This window comes from Canis lupus, chromosome 20 (assembly GCF_011100685.1).
Source record: "Canis lupus familiaris isolate Mischka breed German Shepherd chromosome 20, alternate assembly UU_Cfam_GSD_1.0, whole genome shotgun sequence".
NCBI lineage: Eukaryota > Metazoa > Chordata > Mammalia > Carnivora > Canidae > Canis > Canis lupus.
The window spans coordinates 48837919-48854664 of NC_049241.1; the positions used below are offsets into that span (position 1 = coordinate 48837919).

The window sequence follows — 16746 nt, forward strand, 5'->3', positions numbered from 1 at the left end:
CCTGCTGGCATCTCAAGGCTTCCGCTCCTCCTGGGGAGAGGAGGCCAGACGGAAGGCCAACGTCAGGCACCCGCGCCCCGCAGGAGCGACACCCGGACCCAGGGTGGGGCGCTTTGGGCCCCGGGACAGCCGCAGCCTCCTCACCCCGGGGCCGTGCCCAGAACTTTGCGTCCTAGCCCAGAGTGACTTCCCAAGGACGTGGGGGTGCATTTTCCTTGAGCCAGCACCCTGGCGCCCGCGGAGGAGGGGGGAGGGAAGAGCCACTAGCGCTAGAGGCCAGAGGGGAAAGGGAGCTCCCACCTGCTCCAGGCCGCTCTCTGATGACTTCCTGCGGGGAGGCCAGATCACCGCCAGCTTTCCGTCGCCCCTGCTCGCTGCGGGGGAAGGGAGCTCAGCTGGGGTTGCCCCTCCTGTCACCAGCTGGAGGCGGCCAGGACCAAGGAGGCCGGCCGCGCCCCTTAAACACACAGGCGTCTACCCTCCTTCCCACGGAAGCCTCCATCCTGAAGGAGGGAGCAACCTGAAGGAGGCAGGCGAACCCAGGGTGGGGAGGTGGAAACCCCTAAATTCAGAGGAGGATCTGGGAGTGCCAGAACTCAGGCGGGGTTCCCTGGAACCCGATAAAGACTCCTAGAATCCTCCTCCTTTCCCCACCAGGAGCCTAGGTGAGGTGGATTCGGGAGGCGACCATTCCGAGTTGGGGGTGGACCCAGGGAAGCGGGCAGCCCAGAAGCGATGGGCAGGGCACGGACAGTTGAGGGGTGGGGGTGGGGGGGGTCCCAGGACCCTGGGAGCCCTGCGTGGGTACCTTGAGGGCCAGAAGAGAGGCCACTGGAGTTGGACTGTCGGTGAGAGCGGCTGGAGCCCACAGTCCCCAGCGTCAGGGCGCGCGTGGCTTACCCGTGAGGCTGGGCGCGGGCTCCTTGAAGTCGGCGGTGCCGTAGACGCTGAGCCGCTGGCGCTGCAGCTCCCGCTCGCGCTCAAGCACCTCGCGCACCTCCTGCTCCAGCAGCGACGGCGCGACCCGCGGCGGGGCGCGGGCCAGCACCGGGCACCGGCTGGGCACGGCCAAGCGCGGCCGGCCTCCGGGATCCGGAAGCCCCCGCGGGCCCGCGCCGCCTTCAGCCGCCGGCGAGGAGCCGCTGCCCCCGGCGGCCTCAAAGAATCGCTTGAGCTCGCCCAGCGGCTGCGGCGGCGGCCGGGCGCACGGCTCCGGGGCTGCGGGGCGCGCCAGCGCCGCCTGACGGTGGGCCTCACGCTCGATGTCTCGCTGCATCTGCGCGCCCGCCCGCGCGCGCTCCAAAGCGCGCGGGAGCGCGGGGCCGGGACCCGGCAGGCTGAGCACCGGCCGCACACGCAGCTCGACGAGTTCTCGGCCTGCGCGGCCTGGGCTCAGGCCCCGGCTTCGGCGCAGGCTCTCCTCGCGCTCGCAGCTGCGGCGGATCTCTCGCTCGATGGGCGTCTCCATGAGCGGCTCCCCGGGCGCCCGCTGGGGGGTCTCGGGGCTCTGTAGGAAACGCTGCAGGAGGGCTTCCGAGCCTGACCCTGAGGAGGAGGTCTCGGGATCCCGAAGAGGACACTGCTGGAGCACCCTCGCGCTTCCAGACGCCTCGGGGTCGTCGTTGCCAGGCCCGAGGCTCTCAAAACCCCCAGCTGCGCACGGCCCGGGGCGTTCCGCGTCCAGCCCCGCTGGTGCCCCAAGGACTTGGCTCTCTTGCTCAGGGGTCTCCACACCCTGCTCTGCGGAGGGCAGGGAGACCTTGCCTCCCGGCCCGGGGACCCCGCCGTCCTGCTCTGCCGCAGGCCCCGGGACCTCGCTGTCTGACCTGGGGGGCTCGGGGCCCCGCGCTTCGGGCGACCCCAGGGCTCCGCTCTCCGGCCCGGGGGCCTCGGTGTCCAGGGTTGGGAGCAGCTCGAAACCCTGAGTTTCCAGCGCCGGAGTTCTGATGCCCAGAGCGGGGACGCGGTGCCCTGCGCGGCACCTGTGGCACAGTCACCGCCCGCAGGTCCCAAGGCGTCGCCTACCTCGGCCGCTTCTCGGACCCGCCCCTGCCCTCCGAGAACGGCCCCCGGGGGCAGGGTTGGGCGCCGCCCCCTACACCTGCAGGGACGACTACGGCCCGCCCCGGCCCCGCCCTCGGGGCGGGGGCGCCCCCGCCGGGCTGCGCATTTCGCACTCTGACGCGCCTCGGGTCAGCTCAGGGCACCAGGCTTCTGGTAAGAGGGCTCCCTGCGCTCGGCCCGCCAGCTGGGGGACAAGTCCGGGTGCCGTCCGACTCACGGGGCGCCACCCTGGCACCTTTCCGCCCCCCCCCCCGTCCCCGCCATTCCCAGGAGGCTTGACCCCCAACTGTGCCCTCCCTGGGCTGGGCCTTTAAGCCACTGGCCCTCCGGCGCTGGTGTCCTCCAAAGCCATCTTTCCGGCGCCTCGCTAGCCCCGCCCAGGCCGCCGGGCAGCGACGCCCTTGGCCTCGGGGCCGTCGATCCACATTCCACGCCTGCAGCGGACGGCTCAGACTCGAGGGGGCGCCAGGAGCCCTCTCAGGGCGCGCCCCGGGCTCCCTCCGGGTTTCTGGGCGCCCCGAGGCCTCTCCGAGAGGTGTGCCCCGCCGCTTCCAGCCCAGAGGCTGCTCTCCCCTCACCCCTCCCGGAAAAGGCCGCCTGGCGTCCGCGGCCAAGTGCGCGTCCAGATTGAGGGAAGAGGGAGGGACGGACACAGCGCGGCCCGGGCTTAGCGGAGCGGCTGCGACTGAAAGGCGGTCACCCTGGGACCCAGGCGGCTGGAAAGGCCCGCAGAGGTACCCAGGCTCGCGGGACGGAGAAGCTCTGCAGCTGGCGGCAGATCGTGGCCGGAGGCTGCCCTCTGGCCTCACTCCACCATTCTGGGGTGACCAGGAAGAAAGATATAGTTACCTAGAGAAGGGGGGGTACACAGCCTCACTTCCTGTTCCTGCTGGGTGGTGCCAACAAGGCTCCTGGCCCCACCGCGCCACTGAGCCCTTTCCGTCCAAGGACACTGAGGGACTTCATCTGTCAGACCCAGTCACTGATTCCTCCCTGACTGCCTCTCCGTTAGCTTCTTGGTCTCCCGGGGGCACCATCTTCGCCTGGTTCCCTTCCGACCCTCCCAGGTATTTCTTCTCAGACGTCTGTTTCACCTGCAGCAACAGGCTTCCTTTTTCTCCTGCTTCCCGTGGGGTTGGCTGATGAGAGAGAAGGGAGTGAGGTCAGCAGGTTTATGCTAAGCCCCCTCTAACCCACACTGCCGGCCTGTGTCCCCACTGCTGGTGCCACTCTGCACACCTGTCTCAAGGTCAAGGCATGGAAACAGCACCACCACCCCCCATCCCCCTGTACTGCTGCTAACCCAGAGTGTCTTTTTTTTTTTTTTTTTAAGTTTATTTATTTATTTTAGTAATCTCCACACCCAGTGTGGGGCTCAGACTCACAACTCTGAGATCAGGAGTTGCACACTTCTCTGACTAAGCCAGCCAGGAACACCTCCTGACACCTTTATAAATCAACTTAAAAAAAAAAGATTTTATTTATTTATTCATGAGAGACACACAGAGAGAGGCAGAGATGTAGGCAGAGGGAGAAGCAGGCTCCCTGTGAGGAGTCTGATGCAGTACTCGATCCCAGGACCTCGGGGATCACACCCTGAGCCAAAGGCAGATGTTCAACCACTGAGCCAGCCAGGCATCCCTGTATTAAGTTCTCATCAGTTACTCGGTTTGGGAACACAATCTCTCCTGCCAGCACTGAGCCCCTGACCAATTCCAACCTTACTTTAAACACCATCTCTGTGCTGGTGTCTCAGATTTATCATCTTGCACTTCTCTGGGTTGTAGACTCATCTCCAACACTCCTGAGTGTAGCAAATAGGTCAAACTGGACACTTTTTTTTTTTAGATTTATTTATTTTTATTTATTTATGATAGACATATATATATAGAGAGAGAGAGAAAGAGAGGCAGAGACACAGGAGGAGGGAGAAGCAGGCTCCATGCCGCGAGCCAGATGCGGTACTCAATCCCGGGACTCCAGGATCGCGCCTTGGGCCAAAGGCAGGCGCTAAACCCCTGAGCCACCCAGGGATCCCCCAAACTGGACACTTTAAAAGCAGCTCTCTCTCAAGTCCCTCATTGGGCTCCCTGTGGGGAGCCTGCTTCTCCCTCTGCCTGTGTCTCTGCCTCTCATGAATAAATAAATAAAATCTTTAAAAAAGTGAAAACTGAGCTCTCGGATCCCCCCAGCTCTACTCCTCCTCACTATGTGTGGAAACTTATCTATTCTGTTTTTCATGCCCCATACCTGGGAATCTACCTCAACTTTTCTCTCAGCCATGCTCCAATCCAGCCATATATTGGATTGCTGTTGGATCTGTAGGCTCTGCCTCCAAAACATATTCTGAACATGTCCACTTCTCTCAACCCTCATCCCAGCCACTTCACTGTCCTCCAGTGGTTCCCACCACACTCAGAAAAAAAAAAAAAAAAAATCCAAATTCCCTACTCTGACCCAGAAGGCCCTACCCATTTCTAAGATCTCATCTTGACACTCTCTTGTCACTCCTCCATTCTCTCCCCTCAGACCTGCCAAGTTCACTCCTGCCTCAGGCCCTTTGCACTTACTTGCCTTTTCCTCTGCTTGGAATGACTCATCACAAAGCTGGCTTTTGCTATGCAGGTTTTGACTTAAATATCACTTTTTTAGACAAATAGTCCCTGGTCACCCAGCCTGCATCACACACAGTCCTTCCTCATAACCCTAACCCTACTATTGGCTGTAACCCACCCTATACAGGAGTCATCACTAATTGCCTTTATTTGTATATTATCTCTCTCCTCACCACCACCAAAAGTGAGCTGCCTTATACCATTTTCTGTCTGGTCACCCCTAGACTCAACTACCCCATGCCTAGAACAGTGCCTGGCACATAACAGTTGCTTAAGAATTATTTAATGATACTTACTAGGTGCCTACCCCAGTGCTGAGAAGAAAGAAACAAATCAGACTTGGAAGGTGCAGTTGAGTTTGGGAGACAGAGACAATTATAAATAGAACAGTCTTGGGATCCCTGGGTGGCTCAGCAGTTTGGCGTCTGCCTTCCACCTAGGGTGTGATCTTGGTGTCCTGGATCAAGTCCCATGTTGGGCTCCCTGCATGGAGCCTGCTTCTCCCTCTGCCTGTGTCTCTGCCTCTCTCTGTGAGTCTCATGAAAAAATAAATAAAATCTTAAAAAGAAAATAGAACAGTCTTGCCTCAATGTGGCACACAGGACAAGAATACAAAGGGAAGCCCACATACCATACATCTAAATATTTAACAGTTATAAAATCAAACTATAAACAATTAAATAAAATATATTCTCAGACTGCCTGGGTGCCACAGTTGGTTGAGCTTCCGACTCTTGATCTTGGCTCAAGTCCTGATCTCAGAGTTGTGAGATCAAGCCCCACATTAGCCTCTATGCTCAGTGTGGAGCCTGCTTGGGATTCTCTTTCCCTCTCCCTCTGCCCCTCTTGGTTGGGCTCTCACAGCACTCTCTAAAATAAATAAATAAATCTTTTTAAAAAATACATCTCTCCTCCAAAAGGTATAAACAACCCAAATGTCCATCAACACATGAATAGATAAACAAAATGTGGTAGATCCATACAATGGAATATCATTCAGGGGTGCCTGGTTGGTCCAGTGGGTAGAGCATGCGACTCTTGATCTCAGGATTGTGAGTTCGAGCCCCACATTGAGTATAGAGATTACTTAAAAAAAATAAAATCTTAGGAAAAAAAAAAGGAACATTATTCAGCCATAAAAAGAGTAAAATACTGACACACACTACATTGTGGATGGATCTTAAAAACATGCTGAGTTGGGGCGCCTGGGTAGCTCAGTCTGTTGAGCATCGGTCTTCAGTTCAGGTCGTGATCCCAGGGTCCTGGGAATGAGCCCCATCATCCTGGGGCCCTGGGAATGAGCCCACCACCTCCCTGCTCAGCAGGGAGTCTGCTTCTCCCTCTCCTGCCCCTCCCCCTGCTTGTACTCTCACTCACGTGGCTCAGTCTCAAATAAATCTTAAAAGAACGTTACGCTGAATGAAAGAAGTCAGATATACAAAAGGCCACATAGTATATGATTCCATTTTTTAATTTAAGATTTTATATTTATTTATTTGAGAAAGAGAAAGAGCACGAGCAGGGGATAGGGCGAGAGGGAGAAGCAGGCTGGCTTCCCATTGTGCAGGGAGCCCCACATGCGGCTAGATCCTAGGACCCTGAGATTATGACCTGAGCCAAAGGCAGACACTCCACCAACTGAACCACCCAGGCATTCCTATGATTCCATTTATATGAAATGTGTGGAATAGGTAAATCTACAGGGACAGATTGGTGGTTGCCAGGAGCTGGAGGAGAGGGAATTAGAAGTGATTGTGATGGGCACAGGGTCTCCTTTCGGGGTGATGGAGATATTCTGGCTCCAGACAGAGGTGATGGTTGCACAATACTGTGAATGTGTTAAATGCCACTAATGGTAAATTTTATGTGTATTTTACCACAATTAAAAACTAATAATAAAAAAATATGTTCTCTCCTCCTGTCATGGCAAATGTACTTTCAGGATGACTTAGAAGGCCAGGTTCAAATGAAAACATTTTGAATCCCTAGGAGTTTTGTATGAGAATGTGGGACCCAGGGAAACTCCAGCTCTCAGCCTGGCCCCCTTTACTTCCCAACTTCATCTCTCTCCTGCATAGCAGAGAGCCTTGTGCCTGTACCTGGGGACCCTGTGCCATGTGTCCAAGCGTTATTCTCACCCCTCTGCCCATAGCTGCCCTTGACCGCTTCTCAGGCTGGAGATCGTGGGGTGAGGCACACCCTGGTTGCAAGGTCTGCATTCAGGAGGTACATAGGCCTTATCTTAAGCTCAGGACCATGTGGGCAGGGAATTCTGAGGTCTGAGTACACTGAGTAGGTAGGACCTAATAGAGAAGGGAGGAGTTAGGGAGGCACTTTCCCTGTCACATGGGGAGGGTCCTAGCTGGAGTGTGTCCTTTAGGGCAGGGGGCTGAGGGCAACATCCCTTCTCACTGAGGCTCATGTCAAATTGTGCAGCATGACCAGGACTGCACTGGGGGAAGGCGGGGGCTGTGGGAGATGAGCCTGGAAGATAGGAGGTGATTTCCCCAAATGGCAAAAGGTAAATGAGGCATGCTGGTACCTGAGAAATGGGGTGCTGGCCCTTTAAGAACAGGACTGGGGGGCTTTAACAGGGACCCTCAAGATTTGGGTAGGAAGTTCTCTGGACCTTCCTCAACACTGCGCCACCCTTGTTATAGCATCTAAGGGGTGCCAGGGTCCTGGAGGCCACTTGATCTGATTCTCCCATTTCACAAAAGGGCAAACCAAGGCCTAGAAACCTTGGGGCAAGTCATCCACAGTTACCCAGGGGCCAGGCCTCCTGGTTCACGTGGTACTCAGCCTCTGGTCTCCAGGATCCCTTAACTGGATCAGTCCCTCCCTCCCTGCCCCAGAGCCAGGGTCCAAGGAGGGAGGGCAGTAGTATGTAAGAATATCCCAAGCGTGTGATGTGCCACGATGGTCACACGTTGGTGACCTTGGTGGGCAGCTGGACTTGAGGCATCTGCAGTGCCAAGTGCTGGTGCGTTCCCTGGAGGGGGGTCAGCGACTCACCATTCCCGCCCACACACTGCACCATGCATGTGAGAGTGTGTTTGCTGCGAGTCAGCCAAGTGCAGCAACGAGGCCAGTGGCTGGTAAATAATTTATCAGGACAGCTGATAGTACCTCCCCAGAAGTGCCCGCCAGCCCCCAGCCCCCCTTGCTGCTGCTCCTCGTGCTCTGCCTCCTGCCTCCTGGCCCAAACCAGCTGGACCAGCTCTCCCGGTGCCCTCCTGCAGCACCCCCCTTCCCACCAGCCAAGTCACAGCCTCCTGGGCACCTTCAAGACCTGAAGGTGGGCTTCTGGACAGAGATGGCCCTGCAGAGCCAGATGTGGTCTCTGGCCGCACCCATGTAAGTATCCGGGGGGGCGGGGGGGCTGGTGGGCAGGGCCTGGGAGGGGCTCTGAGGTCACTGGCCTTTCTGCGGGGGGGGGGGGGGGTGAGAGCCCCAGCTGGCCTCTCCTAAGGGGACTGGGGGAATGGAAAGAGGTCGGCAGCCAATCCTGCAGGCTCTTCATGTCCCTTTCCCCAGAGAGTCAGGGGGTAGATGCAGACCCTCACCTCATTTTTTCGGGGATATTCTGTAGGGCAGTGGGGCAGGCTTCAAGCTCAAAGTCCAGCCTGGGGGTGGGATTGTGACTGGGTGGGGAGCCGGAAAGGCCAGGGTCCCTTGCTCCCTGCGCTTTGCCTCTAGAAACACCCCCCAGTGTCCAGGGTGAGAAGAAGTGCTTGAGATACAACAGAAAAAGTTAAGAGCTCCCAAACTGGGCAAGATGATGGCAAAATCGGAACCATCACCCACTTTAATGAAATAGCCACATAGCCTGTTCCTGGTGACAACAGGCCATGGCCACTAACACTGTTCTTGCAGAGTTGGAGATAAACAGTATCAAACAGGGTGTACAGGGGATTTTAATATTCAAAGTTTGAGGGCATTTCAAAGGAAGAGGATGGAGGGGCTCCAGAGGTTTGTAAAGAGTTCTGGAGAAAGAAGAGTCCCCCCCACCCAGGGACCCCAATTTGGTTCCTCACTCTTTTGGGTGCCTGTTGCATTATTCACCAACTACAAACCTGGTTGCCTAGCAATGGGAACCCGATCCCCTCCCCCCCCAGCAAGGAAGAGGCAGGGAGATTACATCTTGGGAATGGGACAGCAGAGGAGGGACTTTAGCCCTCCCCCAAGGGCAAACTTATTAGCAGGTGTCTTAGCTTCCTTTGGGACACCTTGCAGAGCATGACTTCAGCACCCTGGCCTAGCTGAAATCGGTCTCCCAGGCTGATCTCTGGCCTCCCGGCTGCCAAGAAAAGGGTGCCTGGACTCCCTTCTTCCCCGTGGTGTTCCCAGTATATTGGGCCTGAGAGTCCTGAGTTCTGATCTCCTGACTCAGTGACCTTAGATGAGTCTTTTCACCACTTCTAGGAGCCTCATTTTCTCCATCCATAAAGTAGGGACAGTACTACTTGCCTCCCAGGGTCATTGGGAAGATTAAATGAGTTACCATAGGCAAAGCATTTAACAGGGCCTGGCACATGGTATGCAATGGCTGATAATGGTTGGCTGACTTTATTCCATCAACTCAGCAAAGAGTGGACTACAGTGTCTCAAGTTCAGGGCTGGGAGGGAGAGGCAGAGGTGGCTGTGAGAGCGTAGCGGAAGCCGTGTAGAGCACTCAGAGCACTATAGATAGTAAGCACTGCATTATTATGTCTTTATGGAGTGGCCAGGGAAGATCTGTGAGGCCCCAGCAGAGTCAGGGCAATGAGGCTAATGCTCACCCAATAGAGTTAGTGCTCAAATTAATAAATGTTTGAGGGCTTGCCCTGTGCCCTCCCTGGGCTAAGTGTCAGGGACAGCAAGCAAATAGATACATCCTTCTAGATACTGGCCCATGAAGCACCTGCACATAGTGGGCACTCAGTGCACATCTGTGATGATAGGTTCATGTGACAACGACTGTCCCCTAAGGAAGCCCAGAAGGGGTGGCGCTGTAGGCTGGGAAGCAGGGATCCTGGGGTGCTGCGAGGATATCCAAGATGGGGGGAATCTCGAGTTAAACCTTAAACAGCAAGACCCCTCTGCCTCCTCCCAGCTCAGAGTCCAATGCTAGGCTACATGACCTAGTACCTTTGCTCCCGGGGAGAGAAGTTGACAGGTAGCTCCAGAGTTTCCATGGCAATGGCATGTGTCCATTGTGGGATGGACACTTCTGTCCCCACACTCTCCCATCCCCCAGTGCCTTAGGTCCAGAGAGCATGTGGAATTGGAAAGAGACACAGCATGTTAGGGGCCTGGCAGGATTGGAGAGTGTCTGTAGGACAGCTTGGGAATGGTTCTTATAATTTTTTTAAAGATTTATTTTTATTTATTTATTTATTTATTTATTTATTTATTTATTTATTTATGATAGACATAGAGAGAGAGAGAGAGGCAGAGACACAGGAGGAGGGAGAAGCAGGCTCCATGCTGGGAGCCTGACATGGGACTCGATCCTGGGACTCCAGGATCGTGCCCTGGGCCAAAGGTAGGTGCCAAACCGCTGAGCCACCCAGGGATCCCCTGGTTCTTATAATTAACCATAAACATTATTAACTATAGGAATTACTAAAGTTATTAATAATCAATGACACTGAAATGCTTGGGTGACTCAGCGGTTGAGCATCTGCCTTCGGCACAGGGTTTGATCCCTGGGTCCTGGGATCAAGGCCCACATCAGGCTCCCTGCATGGAACCTGCTTCTCCCTCTGCCTAGATCTCTCTCTCTCTCTCTATCTCTGTGTGTGTGTGTCTCTCATGAATAAATAAATAAAATCTTTGAAAATAATAATAATAAATGACACTACTGTTTTTGGATCACTATGTCCTATTTTTTTCCTGCATGGATATTTTCCTTGCAAGGGCACCTCTCTGCAAGGTGAGGATCAAGCTCTCCCAGCCCACTTTACAGATGAGGAAACTGAGGCTCACAGAGGTGATGTCAGGCCTAGGAAGGGCTTTAGAGCAATTTGTCATGGTCTCTTCTCTCCCTGCCCCGCACCCCGCCTCCCCAGGTCCTGGGCCCTCTACCCCAACTTCTTTCAGCTGCAAAGGAGAAATGGAGGAAAATGCTGGGCTTTGGTTGGTTTCCAAGCAGCTCAGGGATCTTGGCTCAGAGAGGGGCATTCAGGAGGTGGCCTCAGGCGGGGTCGGGCGCTGGGAGACCCCCTCCGCAGTCTCTGCCCTCTCCCCTACAGGCCCATGGCCGAGAGCTCCCTCTACCGGCAGCGGCTAGAGGTCATCGCTGTAAGTGAAGTCCTCCCAGCGCGCTCCGCCCGGCGTCCTGGGCGCTCCTAGTCTCGCCTTTGGGCTCTTCCTCGCCTCTTTTTCAATCTGGGGAGCAGGCCTAAAGCTATGAAATGGGGGGAGGGGAGTGGGGGGGCAGCAGCCTCAGCTGCAGCTTTGCCCGGGGCGCCCCACCTAAATCCTCAGGGCCCTCTGCTCCCCAGTTCCTCTGTCTGGTCACCACTACCCCCGGAAAGGCGCGGCTGTGTACTCCGCACTCCCAGAATCCACATCCGATGCTCTGTTCTTGAACCCGGTCTCCCAAACATCCTATGTGTGAACCCCATCTCTCAGACCCCCATCTCCGGATCCTCATCTCACTCCGTGAACACCCCTATGTCTCTCATCTCCCGCTTCTTTCACTCCCATCTTTCTGGACCCCATCTCTGCACCCTGGTCTCTCTGAACCCCCATCCTCCTGACCCCCACATCTGTACCCCATCCCTCTGCACCCCCATCTCACTAACTCCCATCGCTCGTCCCTCGGCTTCTGCACCTCCGTCTCTCCGGACCCTCATCTCCACGCCCCAGTCTCTCCCAGATGCCCACGACGGCACCTCTCCGGACCCCCCCCCCCATCTGATATCCATATCTGGACCCCTTGTCTCTGAATCCCCTCTCTGTAACCCCATATCTCAGACGCCCCCAGCTCTGTCCCCCTTGGGGATCCCCCCTCCAAGGCCCCGCCCCCCACCCTTCCCCGGACCCCCACGCGGCTGGGGCGAGGCCTCCGCAGCCTCCCGGGCGCGGCCGGCCCCGCCCCCGCCGCCCCCGCCGCCCCGCCCCCGCCCGCTGCTGAGTCAGCGCCTCCGCCGCCCCGTCCCCGCCCGGGGCCCCGACGTGCGCTCCGCCGCCCCGCCCGGCTCGCAGCCCCGGGAGCCCCGGGAGCCCCCGCGGAGGAGGCGAGGCGGAGGCCCCGCCCGGCCCGCGGGCAGCTCCGGGTCCTCTGTGCGCAGGAGAAGCGGCGGCTGCAGGAGGAGATCCGCGCCGCGCGCCGGGAGCTGGAGGAGGAGAAACTGCGCGTGGAGCGGCTCAAGGTGGGGCGCGGCCAGGGGCGTCTGCCCGGCCTGGGCAATCAAGTGGGGGTGTCAACGAGAGCCGGTTTGGGGGGAACCACAGGACCGTTGGACCATTGTCCAATTTGGAGGGAGGCTGGGGGCATGGGTTCCCGCTGGGGGGGCGATTTTCCTCTCCTTGGGAGAGTGGGTGGTGGTGGAGGTGGTGATGATGGTGGTGATGGGGACATTTGTACCACCTTTGGAAAGAGTATGGGGACAGTGAAGATGTTTGCCCAGTTTTCCGGCGGGGAGAGGCCAATAGAGACATCGATTTCACATTCGAGGGTGCCTATCCCGTTCTGGAAGGGGTGGGGAGATGATGGGTGTTTTGTTCCAGGTTGTTAGAGCTATGGGCTGGTAATGGGATGTCTGGACCCCCTGGCAGTATTGGGGGAACACAGTGAGGGCATGTATCATATCCCAACCTGCAGGAGAAAGGTCTGTCCCCTTCGGGTGGCTTTGGGCAATAAGAAATCTTCCCAGCCTAGGGGATTAGGAGGGGACCCTCCATGGGGTGGGGTGGTCAGTATGCACAGCCAGAGCTACCTTCCCGTGCCCAGAGGAAGTCTCTCCGAGAGCGCTGGCTAATGGACGGGGCCGCTGAGGGGCCGGAGCAGCAGGAGGACCCCCAGTCACCTGAGGGCCAGGCTCAGGCTCGAATCCGGAACTTGGAAGACAGCTTGTTCACGTGAGTTGGGTCCCTGCCTGCTGGCTTTGCCAGCCTGGCTAGGCCAGGTCCCCAGGTCCACTCCAGGGAAGTGGAAAATTGAAGGGGGCCTGGGGGAGTGGGGGAGGGCATTGAGCCTGGGGGCCTGGCTCCCAGCAGCCTCCTCTCTTCCTCAGACTCCAATCCCAGCTGCAGCTGTTGCAAAGTGCATCCACAGGTGCCCAGCACAAGCCCTCAGGCAGGCCCACCTGGCGCAGACAGGTGAGGAGCTCAGAGAGTCAGTGGGGGGTGGGAGGGAGGCGGCCTGAAGGGACAAAGACAGGATTTCTCCAAGTGCAGTTTAACCACTGAGTCCTCTATTTCTTTGCTCTGTGGTCTTGGACAAGTCCCTTTCCTTGTTCCAGCTAGAAACAAGCATGGGGAAGAGTTTTGATACATGATTGCTAATATGGCCAGAGAGAGGAATGTGCTGGGGAAGTGTGAGGGAGTGCTCTTGGAATTGGGCCTCCAAACAGGGAACCGAGCACTGCGAGATGTTTTTGTGATCTGGGGTTTCCACATGGGTTTTTGTCTCAGTGGCACCTTTATTATGATATAATGTACATGCTACGCCAACACACAGGCTTCTTGACAACCAGGACAACTTCATATTAAAATCTGGCTCTCTGGGTTGCCCCTGAAGTCTGAAGATCTGGCAACATTTGTGCCTGGCCACAGTGAGGTGCAGGTTTTCCGCGGTCCCCTGTTCTCCCCGATGTGTTATCTTAGCTCCCAGGTGCCCATTGCAGAGCACAGAGGGAGAGGAGACCTGTTAATGGATGTGGATTTTTAGTATAGGCCAGGAGTTCTTTGCTAGAGAGGCACAGAGCATGCAAGGCATGATTCCTGGCTCAGGGGAGCTCACTCTCCAAGAACAAGTCTGTGATCGGGGAGCCCTGGGCAGAGAAGGAGCATAGAGAGATCACCTGAGTGAGGTTGGGGGCGAAAGCTTCTTGGAGACGGTGCCATCTATATGGGATCTGGGCAGGAACCAGGAAAGAGTGGAACAGGCAGAGGAAAAAAGGCCCGGAGGCTGGAAAGAGGATAAGATCAGAGAACCGTGAGGAGGAGATCCCTGGGGCTTGGTTGTCCCCTGCTCCCCTCCCTGAACCTACTTTCATACTCTTCCCTCCCTCCATTCCAGCTACACTGATCCTCTTTTCCAGTCCTTGAACTTGTGTAGCTCATCGTGGCCCCAGGGCTCTTACACTTTCCCCTCTGCCTGGAATGCCCATACCTACCTCTTGACTCAAGGCCAGCTCTTCCAACCCTTCAGGTCTCCTTTCAGTGTCACTTCCTTGAGAGGCCCTCCTGCCCCCCACCACCTCCCAGGCACTCTCTAGCCCCTCCTCCTGCTTTTTTTTTTTTTTTTGGCCATAGTCTTTCTCCTTTACTGTTACGTATTTCTTTGTGTTTCTGTTTATACGTCACCCTCCTGGAATGTTAGGTTCCCACAGCCAAAGTAAGTGTCCCTTGGCCACAGCAACCTCAGTAGCTGACAGAGTAGGTCCCCGATACAGAGCTATTGGCTCGTGGACATGGTATTGATTAAGCAGCTACTATGGGCAGAGCAGAGGGCAGTAGGTGAAGAAGGCTGAGGGTTTGGTCCTGAACATGAAGGGGGGGGGCACTGAGGGTGTTTGAGCAGGGAGGGTACCCACGTGCAGGGAGGCTGGAGGTGGAGACGCTGGCTGGCCTGACCTTGTTTCTGCTATCCCTGCAGGGTCACCGGCCATTCTCCCAGCCGACCGTGGAGACAGATCCCACAGGTGGGTGTTTGTGCTCCGGGTCTGGAGGGTCCCAAGAAGAGGGCCCTGAATGTGGGGGGGGGGCCAGAATCTCACTCTGTCGCCCCCTGTTTCCTCTCCTTTCCTCCTCTGACTCCCCAAGACTACGCTGATCTGAACAAGAGAGCCTCCCTACCAGCCGGACTGGTGGACGCATCCCCAGAGGCCCCCTCTGAGCCCAGAGATGAGACCGGCAGGGCTCCTCCAGCCCTGAGGCTGTCCCCTGGGGCAGCAGGGGTCTCCTCAGAAGCCAATGGCCCCTGCGCTGGACCCAGCCTCCCTCCAGAGCAGGAGCCTCGCCAGGGGCTGGCAGCCTCCGAGGGGGGCGTGGGTGAGGCCAAAGGGGGTGTGGTGAAGGTGGTATGGGAGAGGCTGAGGGCCACAGAGGACTGTGCCACGGAGGCCACGGGCCCGGAGCTGGAGGCTAAGGTAGAGGAGATGGTGATGGAAGCCATTGGGGACAGGCAGGAAGCTGGCTGCCCAGAGCGCCCATCCTGGGTGAGGGAGGACAGGGGTGTCGTGGAGGTGGTCTGGGAGGGGGTGGGGGGGCCAGAGAGCAGCCACTCAGAGGCCACAGGAGAGGCGGGCAGGGGCCTAAAGGCTGCACAGATCAGCTCACCTAGCCTTCAGGTGAGACCAGAGGGGGCAGCTCCTGGGGAGGGTGTTCCCAGGGGCAGCCCTGATGGTGATGGGCCAGGGGGCTCTGGAGGAGAGGAGGGCTCTTTCATTTGGGTAGAGAAGGTGACCCTCAGCGAGGAGTGGGAGGAGCTGGTGGTGGAGGGATCAGAAGGGCCAAGGGTGTGGGGAAGGAGGGGAGGCCCCGAGAGTCCCCTGGGGGTGGAGAGGGGGGTAGGGGAGGAGGCCTGGGAGGCAGGGAGCAGCAGAGTAGAAGGACCTGTGGGTGCAGGGAGGAGCGAGGGAAAGGTGGGGGCAGAGCAGGAGGGAGCAGGGAGGGAAGGAAGTGAGGACTCCCCAGAGCCAGAGAGGAGAGGGGATGAGGAGAAGCTGGGGCTGGAGAGGGAGGCAGTTGAGGAACGATTGGCAGCACCAGGAAAGGCAGTTGAGGGACCTTGGAGGGCAGAGAGGGAAAGAGGCGAGGAGCCACCACCAGCAGAGCAGAAAGGTGAGAGAGGGCTAGATGCCGAGGAGGAACATGAGGAACCATTGGGAGGGGAGCAGGAAGGAGATGAAGAGAAACTAGAGGCAACTGAAGAACCGTTGGTGATGGAGAGAAAGGAAGGTGAGGAATCACTGGAGGCAGAGAAAACAGGAGGTGAGAAGCCACTGGAGGCCGAGAGAGGAGGAGGTGAGTCACTGAAGGCAGAGAAAGGAGGTGAGGCATCACTGGAGGCTGAGAGAGGAGGTGAGGCACCACTGGAGGCTGAGGGAACAGGAGGTGAGGAGCCATTGGGGGCTGAGAAAGGAGGAGGGGAGACTCCATTGGAGGCTAAGAAAGGAGGAGGTGAGGAGTCCCTGGAGGCAGAGAAGACTGAAGCGGTTAAGGAAGATCTGAGTCCAGAAGAGCAGGGAGAGTCTGGGGGAGGACAGGAATGTCAGGCAGAGGAGGTGAGTGAGGCAGGGGCTTCCCTGGGGGCGAAGGAAGACTCAAGGCCAGAAAAGGAAGAACCACAGCCCCAGGAGAAGCAGGAAGGCTCCTTGGAGGAGGAATCTGCAAGGCCCCGAACCCCTGTGGAGAGCCAGGGCCCCTCGGGGGACCCCACCCCGCTCCTGGCAGAGACCCCAGCTCCAGAGCAGCCTGCCGAGTGCCAGCCACTGCTTCAGGCAGAAGGGCCCAGGGCCAACCCTAGGGCCCGGCCCGTGCCCACCTATGCACCTGCCCGGCAGCCCGAGCCATCTGCCCCTCCAGAGGGTGAAGAGGCAAGCGGCCCCAAGCAAAAGACGTGCCAGTGTTGTGCGGTCATGTGAGCCCACACCCTCCACCCCACATCCAGCTCCTCTCACAGCTACCTCGGCCTCTTGGCATCCAGCAGCGGGTCCTGGGCACAGGGCACCCCCGGACTGGCTGTGGCACCTGGGAGCCAGCTGGCCCGCACATCCACCTGGGCTTTCCGGACGCTTCCCACTGCCTGTGACCCTGGCCCCCTTTGACAACAAAGCCTTTATACTTGAAAATAAAACGTTCAAGCAACCGGATAGTTTGAGTGTGTGTGGTGTTCGCACAGAACCACCTG

The 16746-nt window shown here is 57.6% G+C and overlaps 1 protein-coding gene and 1 non-coding gene across 2 annotated transcripts; one reads left to right on the top strand and one right to left on the bottom strand.

Moving 5' to 3' along the window:
- Nucleotides 1-1298: 1298 nt before the first annotated feature.
- Nucleotides 1299-1417, bottom strand: MIR1199 (microRNA mir-1199). The gene has a single exon (NR_128727.1). It is a non-coding gene; the product is annotated as a microRNA mir-1199 (primary transcript).
- Nucleotides 1418-7837: 6420 nt separating this feature from the next.
- On the top strand, nt 7838-16708 carry PALM3 (paralemmin 3). Its single transcript, XM_038567063.1, has 7 exons — nt 7838-8036; nt 10916-10964; nt 11960-12040; nt 12622-12749; nt 12905-12989; nt 14491-14536; nt 14658-16708. The coding sequence occupies exons 1-7, from the start codon at nt 7996-7998 to the stop codon at nt 16478-16480; spliced, it is 2253 nt and encodes a 750-aa protein (XP_038422991.1). The 5' UTR covers nt 7838-7995; the 3' UTR covers nt 16481-16708.
- Nucleotides 16709-16746: the final 38 nt, after the last annotated feature.

Excerpts from the sequence above, each read along its gene's own strand:
- PALM3 (XM_038567063.1), top strand. The coding sequence starts at position 7,996 with ATGGCCCTGCAGAGCCAGATGTGGTCTCTGGCCGCACCCAT. Across the intron at positions 10,965-11,959 it reads AGCGGCTAGAGGTCATCGCT|GAGAAGCGGCGGCTGCAGGA; the intron begins GTAAGTGAAGTC and ends CTCTGTGCGCAG. Across the intron at positions 12,750-12,904 it reads TTGGAAGACAGCTTGTTCAC|ACTCCAATCCCAGCTGCAGC; the intron begins GTGAGTTGGGTC and ends TCTCTTCCTCAG.